We start from the raw sequence: 14,323 nt of genomic DNA, 5'->3' as shown, positions 1-14,323 counted from the left end.
CTGATTTCAGTTATATTCTACTTTTGGTGCTTCCCCTATTGGTAATTGGATAGGACTCCTGGACTTACATTTTTCACTTAAAGAGCAAGTAAGGAGGACTTCTGCACATATCTATTTTGTGAACTAATTGGGGGTCTTTCTTGGATCAGGAGGCTTTTATTCATAGTCACTATGTCTTAGTCAATTCCAGTCTGAATTATTGCTTTGTCCTCCACAGGAGTAGCACCCTTGAAGTCAACCCCAAAACTTCAGAAAGTCCAGACTTCTATTAGCCTATGAACCAAGTCCTCAATTGTGCCACTTTTTAATTAATGCCTGACAATGTTTTATATATGAACACAAAGATCAGGTGCAATTTGTCAACACATGCACGTCAGTTGCCATGATATTAAGCACATTTACTGGAGCAAAACTGTAGGGAGATTTACAATAATAATACTAAAATCATTACCTATGATCATGAACATGCCTGGCCCTGATACATTCTTGCCCATCCTCCCTGGATTATGGGGCCTTGGACAAGCCCCACCTATTCCACTGAAAGCAAAGAAACAGCTGTATTTGCACACTAAGCTGTAAGTCTTGATTAACCAATCACAATGCTCATTTTCACATGATGAACTTATCTAAAACAAATAAACTGCATTTTGGCTTCACCCAATTTGCTAAGGCGTAATATGGTTTCTTATGGCCCTGTAGTTTGTAAGCCATGTGCAAACACAGTCAATGTTGAGAGAGGGATTAAGTTCATCCTTCTCTAGTTTCCCTCTCCCACTCAAACTTCAGGAAGAAAAACCTAATTGCTAAGTGTTAGTTATCACCTTATACAATTTGTTTTTTAAAAAGGAAGGAAATCTATCAAACCAAACTTAGGTAAGAAGGGCCATTTTGTAAAGTTCAGGGACTCTCACAGCTTTATAAAGGAATGGCTTTCTTCACCCTCTTTCTTCTCGACCCTAACTGACAATGAAACCAGAATCCATTTTCTCACACCACAAGATATCCATTACACAAGAGCTTTCTTCTGGCGCCAAGAAGTATTTTAAGAGTTTTCTTGCTTATTCCACAGGGAAAGAGTGCTGAACATTAGGGATACCTGAGAAAAACTGGCCATTTGTAATTGGGATAGAAAGAAAACTCTCAGAAATTAATACCTCTTAGGAGGACAGCTATATTCATCTATAGTAGCCAAACACGAGGAGTCTGGTAGCATGTTTTAGACTATTTTATAAAAAGGCACACACTTTTGTGAGCTATAGCTCATTTCATCAGATGTCTGGATTGACCTGTGAACAATTTAAGAACTTCATTAGTTTCAGGGAGCTCAGCTAGTAATGCTGGGCATTGTCTTAGTGGACTCCATAGTTGCCCAGCCGTGAAATCATACTTCAGCTTATTGGGTATGCATAAGCTCACTAGTGGTTGATTTTAAATGCTTTACTTTCTGAGTATACTAATATACTGAACCATAAATTAAACATATGAGGTGATTTCATACACATTGTTGAATGTATTATGAATACAATATTGGGAAACTCTTGCCATTCTTCAGGCTATTCTTCCCAACCAGCTTTATCAAAGAGGCCTTGGAACAAAGCATAAGATCTCTAACACTGCATTTGGTAGGGGTTGACTTCAGTGGTGGGATTCAAAAAAATTCACTACCGGTTCTGTGGGTATGGCTTGGTGGGCATCGCTTGGCATGGCAGGGGCGGGATACCGTAAAATATCAATTCCCTCACCACTCCAGGAGAAGATTACTGCAAAATCCCATTTCCTCCTGATCAGCTGGGACTCAGCAGGCAGAGAATAGATAGGGGCAGGGGCAGTCAGAGGTGGTATTTACAGGTTCTCCAAACTACTCAAAAGTTCCGCTACCGGTTCTCCAGAAATGGTCGGAACCTGCCAAATACCACCTCTTGTTGACTTGTAGGTTGGCAAATTCTTCTCACTCTCCAAATAAAACAGTAACCTGGTGCTGTATAGCGGTAGCTGAATGATTGGTGCCAGTTTCCCCTCGCCTGCTCCTTCCATATTTTAAGGTTTGCAATTACAGCATCTGATTTTTAAGTAAAAATCCAGGAGAACAAAATTGTGTGCACTATGTTACTAGCGTTAAGGCTAGAATCATTAGCCCAATTCGCAACCTTCTTATGTCAAAGTCAAACTACTAGTATACTTAGGGACTGTGTGAATAAAGAATGGATTAATACACAACATACAGCCATTGCTTATAGATGGCTTTCAAGTGTTCTCTTATCTCCCTCCCCCTCTCTCTCTCCCTCTCTTTCCCCTTCTTCCTGCCTCCCCCTCTCTATCACACACACACACACACACTGTCCTTATTTCTTGGCAGATTTAAGGAATTTCCCCATAGCTGTCTTTACATTGTGGCAGCTGTGATTTTAACAACTAAAATCTTGCCTCTATTGAGAAGACCTACTACACTGAGTTATAGCTGATCTCAAAATATTTAGAAGCATTGGTGGAATCAAAATATTTTTCTCATAATCAACTGTATTTGTTTATTACATTGACTGGAGAATTCCAGGAATTTCCAGGAAGGTTAGGTAAGGAAGTATAAAAATTACTAAGCCTTCTGGCCTTGCGAATTCACATGTTCTTCTGCCAAAGTGACATAAAAATTATTTAGGATTGTCTGGGACCTGATCCAACCATCCCTGCCTAAGCTTGTTTGCCATGTGCCCCCAAGATACATGCCAGTTTTCTATAGTTTTTTGCATACCAGACTAGAAGCATAAATCTGTACCAAATTGGGAGGAAAATACCTATAAGAATTAGGCTGCACGTCCCAACTGGAGAAGTGCTAAACCTCAGTTCTAATCCTCCACAGCCAGAATGGCCAATGGTCAGTCTGGGCTAAGGGAGACAGGTTATATTCAAAGCACATGGAGAACAGCAGTTTGAAAAGGAGGCAATGCTGTGCTTAAGGTCTTCAGAGTAAAATTATTTCTTCTACATACCAAACTGAAGAAAGGGGTAATGATTTTACCTATATGAATGGGAAAATTAAAGTAGAGACTGCATTAACTCCATCCTGAATAAAGTCCTCAAGCCAATCTTTGCTTTATGAGGAGAAATATCTACCATCAGTCTTATCCTTGGTTATCTGATCCAAAGTTCATTCCATTAACCCAAATTACTGAAGTACAACAAAATAGCCTGGCTGTATCCTCCAATCCCTCATTTTTATGGAAGCAGATTAAAAAAAAAACTGATAGAAGAATAATAAAATAAAATTAGATGAAATGGGGAAACAATTATGGAAGAGTGAATGGAGCAAAATACCATGAAATGGGATCTTGGCTGGCTGGCATTCTTCCTTGAGACTCTTTTGCCACTCTTTCCCCCTTTTTGCAGGCTATAATTTAGGGAGAAGCAATAGATGGGCACAGGAGGAAAGATTTATACCTGATATCTCAGGTGTCTGGATTGGGTATCTTCATTGGAACTATTATCAAATGTGGAAGCTGGTGTTTGAATTTAGAAAGGTTTAACATGCCATGACCATTTGGAAAAACCCACTCTTGTCAATGACCAGCTGCATTTCCTATCATGTCTAAGGGCAGGAGGCGCAATGCACAGCCCTAATTCATTCTCTCTCTCTCTCTCTCTCTCTCCCTCCCTCTCTCTCTCTCTCTCTCTCTCTCTCTCTCTCTCTCTCTCTCTCTCTCCCTCCCTCCCTCCCTCCCTCCCTCCCTCCCTCCCCCCTCCCTCCCTCCCTCTTCCCTCCCTCTCCCTCCCTCCCTACCCCCTCTCCCTCTCCCTTCTTGCAGGAAGCAAAATCTTCCTTTGGATTTTCTCTGCCAGCCAACCAAGTTATTTTAAGAAGACTAGTTGGACCCCATAGACTTACTTTGTTTGTCTATTCCCTGCCTTTTAGGGCATTACAAGCCATCAAATACTCTCATGCTCTCACCCATCAAATCCCTCACAGGAGGTAGTAGAAAGGGGCAGTGAATGTATATGTAAATGTGTAGGTAAACGAATAACTACAAATGCACTATTATTCAAGAACAGGATTTTAAACCATTCTGCTCTTTGCTTCCCAAGCATTTTGTGAAAAAGCAGCTGACTACATCTGTATCAGCAAGTCAATAGACAATGGGTGTGTCTCCTCTCGTCTTCTCTCCTCTCCTCCTGTTCACTCTCCTTTCCTCTCCCCTTTCCTTTCTCTTTGCAGATTTACCTCTGCTCCGGAACATTCCCTTCTTGATTCGCTTGCAACCTCTTCTCTTTCCTTCCGCAAAAGTTGCTCTGGCGCTCGAGGCTGCTGCTCTCCCTCCCTCCGCTTCACCGACGCCTCCAAGCCAAAAGGAGCGCTGGAGGGGGGGAGAGGTCGTGGGGAGGAAGCTCCTTAGATACGCTGGGACGAGGCTGAACTTGAAATGGCACAGGGTCACGGCTTTTCCCGAGCAGCTGCTTGGCTGCGTCTGCCAGCGGTACCCACGGATCGCCCGAGCACCTCCCCCCCCCAGCCCTCCCCCCCAGCCAGCTCGCGTGAAGAGGCGCCAGGAACCAAAGCTGGCGAGAAGGTGGTGCCAACGCCAAGTGGTGGGAAGATGAGCGGATGGACGGAAAGGCTTGCAGAGGCCCATCGCGATGCACCTGCTATGCCCATCAGTCTAAGGGCATCCTCAGCCTCCTTTCCAAGTACATCTGCTCAGCGGTAACTAACCCATCCTGGGGGATCGTTCCTGGGAAACAACCGTGGTGGCTTCGCTGCCACCTTTCCAACTTGGCTTTATTGTGTGAATCCAAATGTATTCAATAAATAACCCGTGGCTTAATGAAGTCACGTACATCCACGAACCAAGTAGCAGTCTTGTTTCCTCGGTCCAGAAAATTGGGTCATTCGGACATTAGTCAGATTTCAGTTAAGTATGCCTAAGTGCGCCCCGCGAAGCCAGCCGTTGTGAGTGCCCTTCTTTCTTCTGGGGCACATTCGCTCTACTCCAAAGAAAGACACGTGGGAATGGTCCGATCCTTCTCATCCATATTTATAAGGAATGGAGTTCCATGGATGGCCATGAGGCCAGCTACCTAGGACCGAGGTCATAGAGCGCCCAGAGCTTTGGTGAAAGAACATGGAGCACTTCAGACTTTAAAAGAGGGATCCATTTTCAGTAGAACGGTCCTCATGGTTCCACAGCTCAGGACTGCGTTCTGACATTTTGCTTCCTAAATTAGAAAGATGTGCTGCAGGATTTCCACAGGCCTGTGATAAATCCCCTGAATTCAATTCCCTTTACTTCCAGGGGAACGTGCATAAAAGAGAATTGCTAGCAGATCGATCCCTTATAATCCGGGACGGATCCCAGATAGGACACGCTATCTGGAGATGAACTGTGAAGGTCGACAGGACGTCCCTTATTCCCAATTATTGCATTAGTTTCCACCAAAATTTTGGATTTCTCAAAAATTTGTTTTTCGAGTTTAAAAAAAAAAACCCATAGCAATTAATGTAAACCTAGATCTAAGCCTAGCCTCGATCCATTCTGCGTAAGTAGGAAGAATGAAATCGGCAACCCGATTTAGTTTTTTTTTGTTTTGCAAAAGAAAAAAACATGCGAATAAAATAAAATGGAATTTCAGATTAGGTAAGTAGGTCTACTCTAGGGGATCAATTTTAGCTTTTTGTGGTTTTGTGTTTTATCTGTTCTTGTGAGACTTGAGAATCATCCATTGCAATTGATTCCTAATATGAGACTCCATGACATTTCAGTCAACGGTTACAGTCAATGGAACTAAATCTCTGGTCTCGATTTGAATCCAGGTCCATGTGAAAATAGCCAGGAACAAGACCCACATTAAGCATTGCGAGATCTCCTCTTTTTCGATTCAGACAAACACATTAAGGAATATTTTTGGGAGGGCAGTTTTGGCAGCGCCAACACTTCAATAACTTTCTCTCTTGAGAGTCCCCTGTCTTCCTTCAGGGGATTCTGAAAACTTTTTTCAGCACCATGGATATTTGATTCTTGTACTCGGCTGTCCTACCAGCTGCTGGTTGTTTTATCCCGAAGGTTACTGTTCTAGTAGTTTTATGGTTTTATTCAGTTGTGGAAAACAAGGCACAAATACACTGAAATAAATGAATACACATTTTCATTTATTTGCATACATATTTTATTTACAACGAGACAGTCTTGAAACTGCCATTTATGAATTCCAGAGACTGAAAGTTCCCGAAATTTAACTTCAGAAAATAACCTGGACTGCTTCAAATTTACCTTCCAGGTGTGTTACATTAAGCAGCTGCTGAAGCTCATATTTTTTAGTATGATTTAAAATTGAAGAGAGGTACAGTATTAAGAAATGTTGCCGGGTGGAATAGTAGCAAAGTCAGGCTCAGAATAATCCTTGTTAAAAGTACTTGGAATGAATGAGTCTTATTAAGAAGTAAAGTGTTTGTTTCCATCTAAGTGAATGAAGATCAATTACAGATCACCAGGGTTGTATGCAGAAGTTAATTATGTCACTGATTACCTTGGGATTGTCTTTTAAGCAGTACTTCATGAGCCTACTTCCTTGTTTTTAAAGACTTTCAGTAGAAGCCCACCTTATTCTGATAAAATTTAATATAGTTAAAACCAACCCCCACACTCTTGGAAATCTGCAAAGTAGCAATAAAACCAATTCAGCTAAATTGCATTTCAAGGGTTTTACTTGCTTTTCACCAGTTCCAATCTCACCAATTTCTTGATTATTTTATTTACTTCTTGCCTTGAAGACAATTTGTTTCCTTTTTTTAATTATTTCCAGCATGCCAATATCCATAACATGCAAATCTGACTTTAAAAACTAACCTCCCTTTACTTTAGAGACAGGTTAGGTTCAGTTTGTTTGTTTAAAAAAAATCGGACGTTGATTTTAAAGAATTTATTTCAGATCAATTCATGATATCAATGAAATTTAAGATTGTTTCTCCCAAAGTCGATCCTGCCCATAATAGGAAGGCGTTCAAGGAATTCATTCCAGTTTTAATGGACTTTATGCTGTTCCAAAGAAGAGCGTGAGGGTTTTTTGCCCCAGCCCACCGCCTCCAATTCTCAATGTAAGCATTAGATCCAGTCGATTTAGACATGGCTAAAGGCTGCAACTTCTAGAATAGCTTTGGAACCTCCGGCACCAAATCAATTCAAACACATTTTCCTTGATTTCCAAAATCTTTAGGAAGGAGATCGAATCCGCCTAAAGGAAAGAAAGGGGCGTCCCGTCCCGAGAGCGTCTGATCGGACGTCGCAGGAAACTGAAGGACAGGACCAGACGGGTCTTTCGACCGGTTTCTAGCACAAGTCGGGGATGGACATCCGTCCACTTCGAATTATCTCGGGAGCGGCGCCCTCCAGCGTCGTTTCCTCCTATGCGGTTGAATTGGCTAATAATGGAATCACTTCAAGTTCGGTTTGATCACGCTTGCATCCTCCTTCTTCACTTTGAACCGGGTCGCCCACGAGATTGGACCCCCACCTAACATTGCAGAGGGTCAGCCAGTAGACAGACGCTCCCGCCTCAACCTCAGCCATATACTGTCTTACTAGTTGAGCTTCTTAAATTCTTAAAGTCAGATTTGTGTTTTATGGATATTGAGTTGTTGGATTTTAAGTTCCATTATTCTTCACCAAGCCCGACATTGGAAAGGCGGCTGTTGAAAACCTATCATAAGCAGAGAGCACCAGATACAAGATACAAGTAGCCATTTGGGGCTCTCCCACCCCAAAATTAGGCTTAAAATCTCGAACAACTTTTCAGCACCCCGGAATGCACTAACCACATAGCCAACGACGGCACAGGGACAGCAACTCACCTCGGCTAAGGCGGGGCTTTTTTCTCAATGACGGGTGTTGGGCGCTTTCCAACTCAGCGCGCTCTCCCCGGATCCCGAGGGGCTGGGAAAGATCCAAAGACAGGCGAAGGGATGGCTGACTCGCGCAGAGTCTAGTTTGCCCTCGTCGCGCCCCTACGCTGGCTGCTCATTTTTGCGCCCCCCCCTTGCCCCGCGCAGATGGTTTGCCCCGCTCTCCCTGGCACATATATATACCCCCCTGGCCAAAGAACCACGTCAAGTCGTCGTGGAGCTCCTCTTCGGAGGGGGCGCCTTCTGACTGGCGCCCGTCTCTGGCATCTCGGGGTTGGGCCATGCCTACAGGCTCCCCGAGTGGCTCCGAGGAGCTGCCGCAGCCTCGGATGGATCTGAGGGAGCTGCAGTTGGAGTACCGGGCGCCGCCCCGCTCTAAGCGGCGTCCCCGTGGTGAAACGTGCCCTTCGCTGGATAATTCTGAAGAGGAAGAAGAGGAGGACGACGACGACGACGAAGAAGACGACGAAGAGGACGAGGAAGACGAGGAGGCGGTGGCGAGCAAAAAGAAACGTACGAAGGGAGGCTCCGGGGCCGGAGAAGGCGGCGGGGTTAAGAAGCAACCGGCGGCGGGTCGGAGCGCCGGCGGTTCGACGCCGGAGTGCAAGCAGTCGCAGCGCAACGCGGCCAACGCGCGCGAGCGAGCCCGCATGCGCGTGCTGAGCAAAGCCTTCTCGCGCCTGAAAACCAGCCTGCCTTGGGTGCCTCCGGACACCAAGCTCTCCAAGCTGGATACGTTGCGCCTGGCCTCCAGCTACATCGCCCACCTGCGGCAGTTGCTGCAAGAAGACTGCTATGAGAAGGGCTACGTGCATCCCGTCAACTTGGTGAGTGAGCTCGGGACCCTTATTTGTACCCTATGACTATCATTAAGTGTTGCACCTTATGATTCTTGACGAATGTATCTTGTCTTTTTATGTACACTGAGAACATGTGCACCAAAGACAAATTCCTTGTGTGTCCAATCACATTCTATTCTATTCTATTCTATTCTATTCTCTATTCTACTGTACTGTACTCTAATCTACTCTCTTCTACTCTACTCTACTCCTATTCTCTATTCTGTCTTCTCTTCTCCTATTCTATTCTATGCTCTATTCTATTTTATTCTATTCTCTATTCTATTCTCTATTCTACTTTATTCTACTGTATTCTCCTATTCTATATTCTATTCTATTCTATTCTATTCTCTACTCTACTCCTATTCTCTATTCTACTCTACTCTACGTTACTGTACTCTATTTTCTCTACTTTTCTCTTATTCACTCTTCTCTTCTCCTATTCTATTCTATTCTATTCTATTCTATTCTATTCTATTATTTGAGGTATATCAGATTCAGAAGGCAGGCTTAGCTTAACTTCAATTCCCCAATGGCACGGCCGTTGGTGCTTTCCAAAGACTGTGTGTTTCTGCAATCCTGGAACATACATAGGTTGGCCAGTCATGGAGTAACTGTTTCTATATAAATACATACTTTTTTTAAAGTTCAAGTTAATATTACCATAAATAAGAAGTATTGTGGGAGACAGGAGAATATGACAGGCTAACAGGAGTGTCTCTGTAAGAGTAATGCTTTCCTTTTCTGATTGCTTTCATTAGTCCATAAGGAGTCTGAAATTTGGGAATATACAGTATGTGTACAGTATACCATATATGTATTCTGTATACAGTATACCTACTCTGCAGAACAGAGTTTTCAAACTTGGCAACTTTAAGACTTGTGGACTTAAACTTCCAGAATTCTCCAGCCAGCATAGCTTTCTATGCTAGAAGTTGAAGTCCACAAGTCTTAAAGTTGCCAAGTTTGGGGACCCTTGCTAGAATATGTAACAGGCTCTCCCATTCTTAGAAACATTTGTCCTGGTTTTGCCCAAATACAAACAATATTTAATAAATTAATATCTCACTTCAAAGAGACACCAAGAATTTGAAAGATGAATGGTTCATTCACTGGTTCCCTAAATTCTCACTGGTTTGTGTTTACACACACCATTGGTTTTATCTTTTGCATTTTTGGATTGTCTACAAGTTTTATTAACACGTTCTCATGTTCCATGCATGAGAATTCTCAGGGTGATGAGCACTGCATGTATCAAGAGGCACTTCAACTGTCTATACAAAGCTAAGGACACTTTTTAAATGCCTGCCACTCTTAGAACTGTGGAAGATAGGAAGTGTAGTCAAGCATATCTGGAGAGTTCTTAATTGAACTTTATATCATCTGGAGGGAAGCTTTCAAAGATCTTTTAAAAATGTGTTATTAAGAATTCCTTTAGATCCCTCTATGCTTGAAAAATTATCTCTCTTTTAAGTGATTGCAGTAGTTTTATTAGTAGAGGGTTTTTTTTCTTTTTCTTCCTAGCATTTTTCTGCAAGTGCAGGAACTGCTTTTCTGAATCAACAAAGGGTTGATCTATTTCTTAGCAGAGCAGTTGGCTGTGAGGAACTAAATTTCTCCTGCAATTTCAGTAGACTCAGATGCAAGGATCTATGACTCTCAACTCAGTTTGCATCTAAAAAGACCTAGCTGCCCTATTAGATGAGGTAATCAACATTCATGATATGTTTCTGAAAATTACCAGGGTTTCCATGTTTGAACTGTATGGAATCGGACTCAACAATATTTATAGGAGATAGAAATAGAAGGACAGGTGGCCTTCTATAAACATATCCAATTATAAATGACTGAATTTAACATATTCCAAAGAGAAACAGTTAACATCTTCATGTAAATTTGATTCCAGTAATATATCTGTCCATGTAACAGTAACAGTAACATTTACATTTACATGTACATGATTGTATTTAATGATTGCAGCAATTTTTAAGCTGTGCAGATGTTGACTATGACACGTAGCAGAAGATACTACAAAATATTTCTAATAAGATTCTGTAACTGCAGTATTTTATCAAACTTATAAAGCAAAAAAAAATATCTTTACTTGGAGAAAGGAGAACACCTTTAATACCAAAATGCCCTCTTAAAAAATATAAGCAGTATGCTAGTAGAAGTATTGTCAAAATGCCTAATTTAAATGTCAGCCTTGACTATGTATATTCATTCTGTAATTTTTTCACAATAACCATGGCAACTGTTGGGGAACTAAAGTTTATACAGTATTCATTTCCTGTCTCTCCTTGAAGTGGCTTAGTCCACATAAATTAGGTTCTGCTGAAACAATCTTATTTGGAAAGATTCCTACTTAATGCTAAAATATGCACCAAAAGACAAATTCCTTGTGTCTCCAATCACACTTGGCCAATAAAGAATTTATTCTGTTCTGTTCTGTTCTGCTCTGCTCTGCTTTGGTCTATTCTATTCTATTCTATTCTATTCTATTCTAAATCTGATTTCTCAGCTGCAACCATTTCACCACATTAATTTATACTATAATGAAAAAATTAGTTTGTGGAGAAAATGAAGGGCAGGCATCCTAGAAAATGTTGACTTGGATAAGCTTCTTGAAATTGCTGTATGCAAATTAAATGAATTTATACAACAAAATTATAGAATAAGAAAATCCCCTGACACCTTAAGGAATGTTTTAACTTAGTAGAGTGGGTACACTGCAGGCCCCTTGTACTAAATGATGTTAAATGCATCTGGTAAGACCTAGGGAATAGAATTTCCCATAGCAGTGGCTACCCTATGGAGTAGGCATCCCACACCAAGATATGGAGGAACCCCTATCCTCCTTGTTGAAACTGAGCTTCCCCCCCAGATGTTGGGTCAGGATAGGAGATGAACTCAGCATTCATGTTCTTGAGAGATGGAGAGTTATGGCACCTGGTGGCATGCAAGAACTTTTAATTTCACTGTATTTTTTATTACTTGTAGATTTGATTGTTAGTTACCACATTTTATATAATATGAGGCATACAGAGATAGTCCTTGACTTACAAGCATTCATTTAGTGACCATTCGTGGTTACCACAGCACTGAAAAAGTGACTTATGAATATTTTTACACTTACAACCATTGTAACATCTCCTGGTCACATGGTCAAAATTTAGACAATTGGTTCATATTTATTGCCATGTACCGTGGATATGTGATCTCCATTTGTGATCTTCTGACAAGCAAAGTCAATGGGGAAGCCAGATTCACTTAACAACTGTATTACTACTTTAACAACTAGATTATTTCACTTAACAAATGGGGGGGGGGAAGTCGTAAAATGAGGCAAAACTCACTTAACTGTCTCAATAAAGAAAATTTTGGGCTTAATTAGGGCTGTAAGTTAAGGACAATTTGTACATTTAAAATAGATAATTTAAATTAAATAAATAAATAGAATGATAACCATACAATCATTATTGCTTTTATAATAATGAAAAACAAGTATTCCCATTATAATTACTATAACAAAATCATGTTTTGATCATTTTTATTTTCCTGCCTGATTGAACAAATCAATGGCATACACATTTCTCTCATCCATAGACTAGAAATTAAACTCTCTGACTGCTTTTGTATAAAGGAACTAGAAGCTGTTTCACTTCCATTTCCACAAAACTTGTGTGTAGAATAGGGAAAAAGTGTCCACTTTAAAGGCTTTTGCCAATATTTCAGCAGCAGAAGTGTATATATTTGAATTAAGATAATTTTATAGCAAAAGAAGTTTCAAAATCTGAATAAGTTGATATAAAAGAATAAGACTATTAGTTATGCAATGGACTTGAGCAAAGTATTTTCTGAAGAGTCTTTGCTTTATTGTTGCTATAGCCTATACAGTGAAAACTCTAATGAATTAAATTAAATTAGCACGTCGTTTAATGCTGTTAACATCCTATAGCAAGAAAAGTGTAACAACTGAATCTTTAATAATTCAAATGTATCACATCTGATTTTTGAATCAAGCAACCACTTCTGTTTTTCTATGGAAAGTTGTTTTGTCAAATATGGGTGCAGCAAATTGGTCCTTATAAAATGTCATCTTTCTTTCTAACGTGGAAACATATTTTAATTCACAGACTTGGCCGTTTGTGGTTTCAGGAAGACCAGAATCCGACACCAAAGATGTCCCAACAGCCGGCAGATTATGTGGAACTACAGCTTAGTTAAAAGTAAAGTCTGCTCTTGCTGGATGTACTTACCAAGTACATTGTCTTCTATTGACCAAAGCAAACTGAAACAATGAAAAACAAATACACTATTTTTAAATCCTCCACTTCTTCAGCTGGAAAGAAAACTGCACTTAAAATGTAATGTGTAATGTGAAATAGGAAGGAGAGCTCTCCAAATTTCAGATAAAATGGTAGTTTTAAAAAGGCATTTTTAATCATTTTCTGAAGAACAATTCTAAAACATTTTGACTAAGAGAAGACATTTAGGCAGATAACCGTTAAAATTAATAGCATGAACCAAATGATAGATTATATGAAGTAACCCCAAACAGTGTTATTTGTATACCAAAGGAAAATAGTATTCTAGACTAGTCCTTAACACAAATTTATAATATATTTGATCTTATGTTCTTGGCAGCTATGTTATACTAAGACTACTTCTGTCACCTTGGACAGTTTCTTCTTAAAAATCAAAGACAAAAAGATTGTATCTGGTTGTTCCTTCACAGTCTATTTCACAAAAGTGTTAAATCAGATTACTTGTGTTTAAGACAAGTGTACACATAGCTAGGCAGTTTGTAGGTCATGGATCAAAGTCACAGGCATATTCTTGTTGAATTGAGACAACTGATTCTACTCCTGTACTGTACTACAGAGTTTGAAATGTGAGCTTGCCTTATTCTGAAATAAGAAGCTTCTTTATTTATGTCTAGAATAGATATATGTAAGTTGGCCTTTTATATCACAAGTGTTTTCTCTCGAACTTTTCTGATTCTATGGAATGTTAACTTTATACTGTTCTATACGCATACAATATTATAAATGTAAATAATTATATTTTTATACATTATATTAAAACCTTGATTGCAATCATATTTTGAGTGGTTGGTGATAGTTGGATAAAAATCATTGAAAAGTTCAATACTTTTTAAAGGTTATATTTATATATGACTATGGATCTATTTACAACTGGGTCATGGAGTTTTTCCCCCCCTCTTTCTTCCTTACTTATTCTCTTTCTTTTAATGGTAGCCCTCTGATATAAACAGGGAATAGAGAGCATTCTGGAATGGGGTTTCATGGAAAATACATATTTTTTCTTGATGACAAATTAAACCTATTTTATGAGAAAGGAAGTTTGACACTAATGTAATTTTGCTGTGAGCCATTTGAATACAAGCATACAAATCAATACACAAACACACCAATAGATATTGTATTACACTAACTGGATACCCATGCTACGCTATGAAATCATGTGATCGGGCCAGCCCACAGGCTGGATGAGTCACGCGCTGGTCACGCCCATGTAAGGTAACTGGCAGTTGGAACAGAGTTCCTTTCAGGTGGAGAGGGGGATTATAACGTCTATA

The 14,323-nt window shown here is 40.3% G+C and overlaps 1 protein-coding gene across 1 annotated transcript; it reads left to right on the top strand.

Annotated features, from left to right (window-relative positions):
• Positions 1 to 8,127: 8,127 nt before the first annotated feature.
• MSC (musculin) lies at positions 8,128 to 13,810 on the top strand. Its single transcript, XM_081952672.1, has 2 exons — positions 8,128 to 8,709; positions 12,858 to 13,810. The coding sequence occupies exons 1-2, from the start codon at positions 8,164 to 8,166 to the stop codon at positions 12,942 to 12,944; spliced, it is 633 nt and encodes a 210-aa protein (XP_081808798.1). The 5' UTR covers positions 8,128 to 8,163; the 3' UTR covers positions 12,945 to 13,810.
• The last annotated feature ends 513 nt before the right edge of the window (positions 13,811 to 14,323 follow it).

Source organism: Natrix helvetica, assembly GCF_964273705.1.
Source record: "Natrix helvetica genome assembly, chromosome: 4".
Lineage (NCBI taxonomy): Eukaryota > Metazoa > Chordata > Lepidosauria > Squamata > Natricidae > Natrix > Natrix helvetica.
Note: the sequence above shows the minus strand (reverse complement) of the source record. Positions and strands in the feature narration are given on the sequence as shown.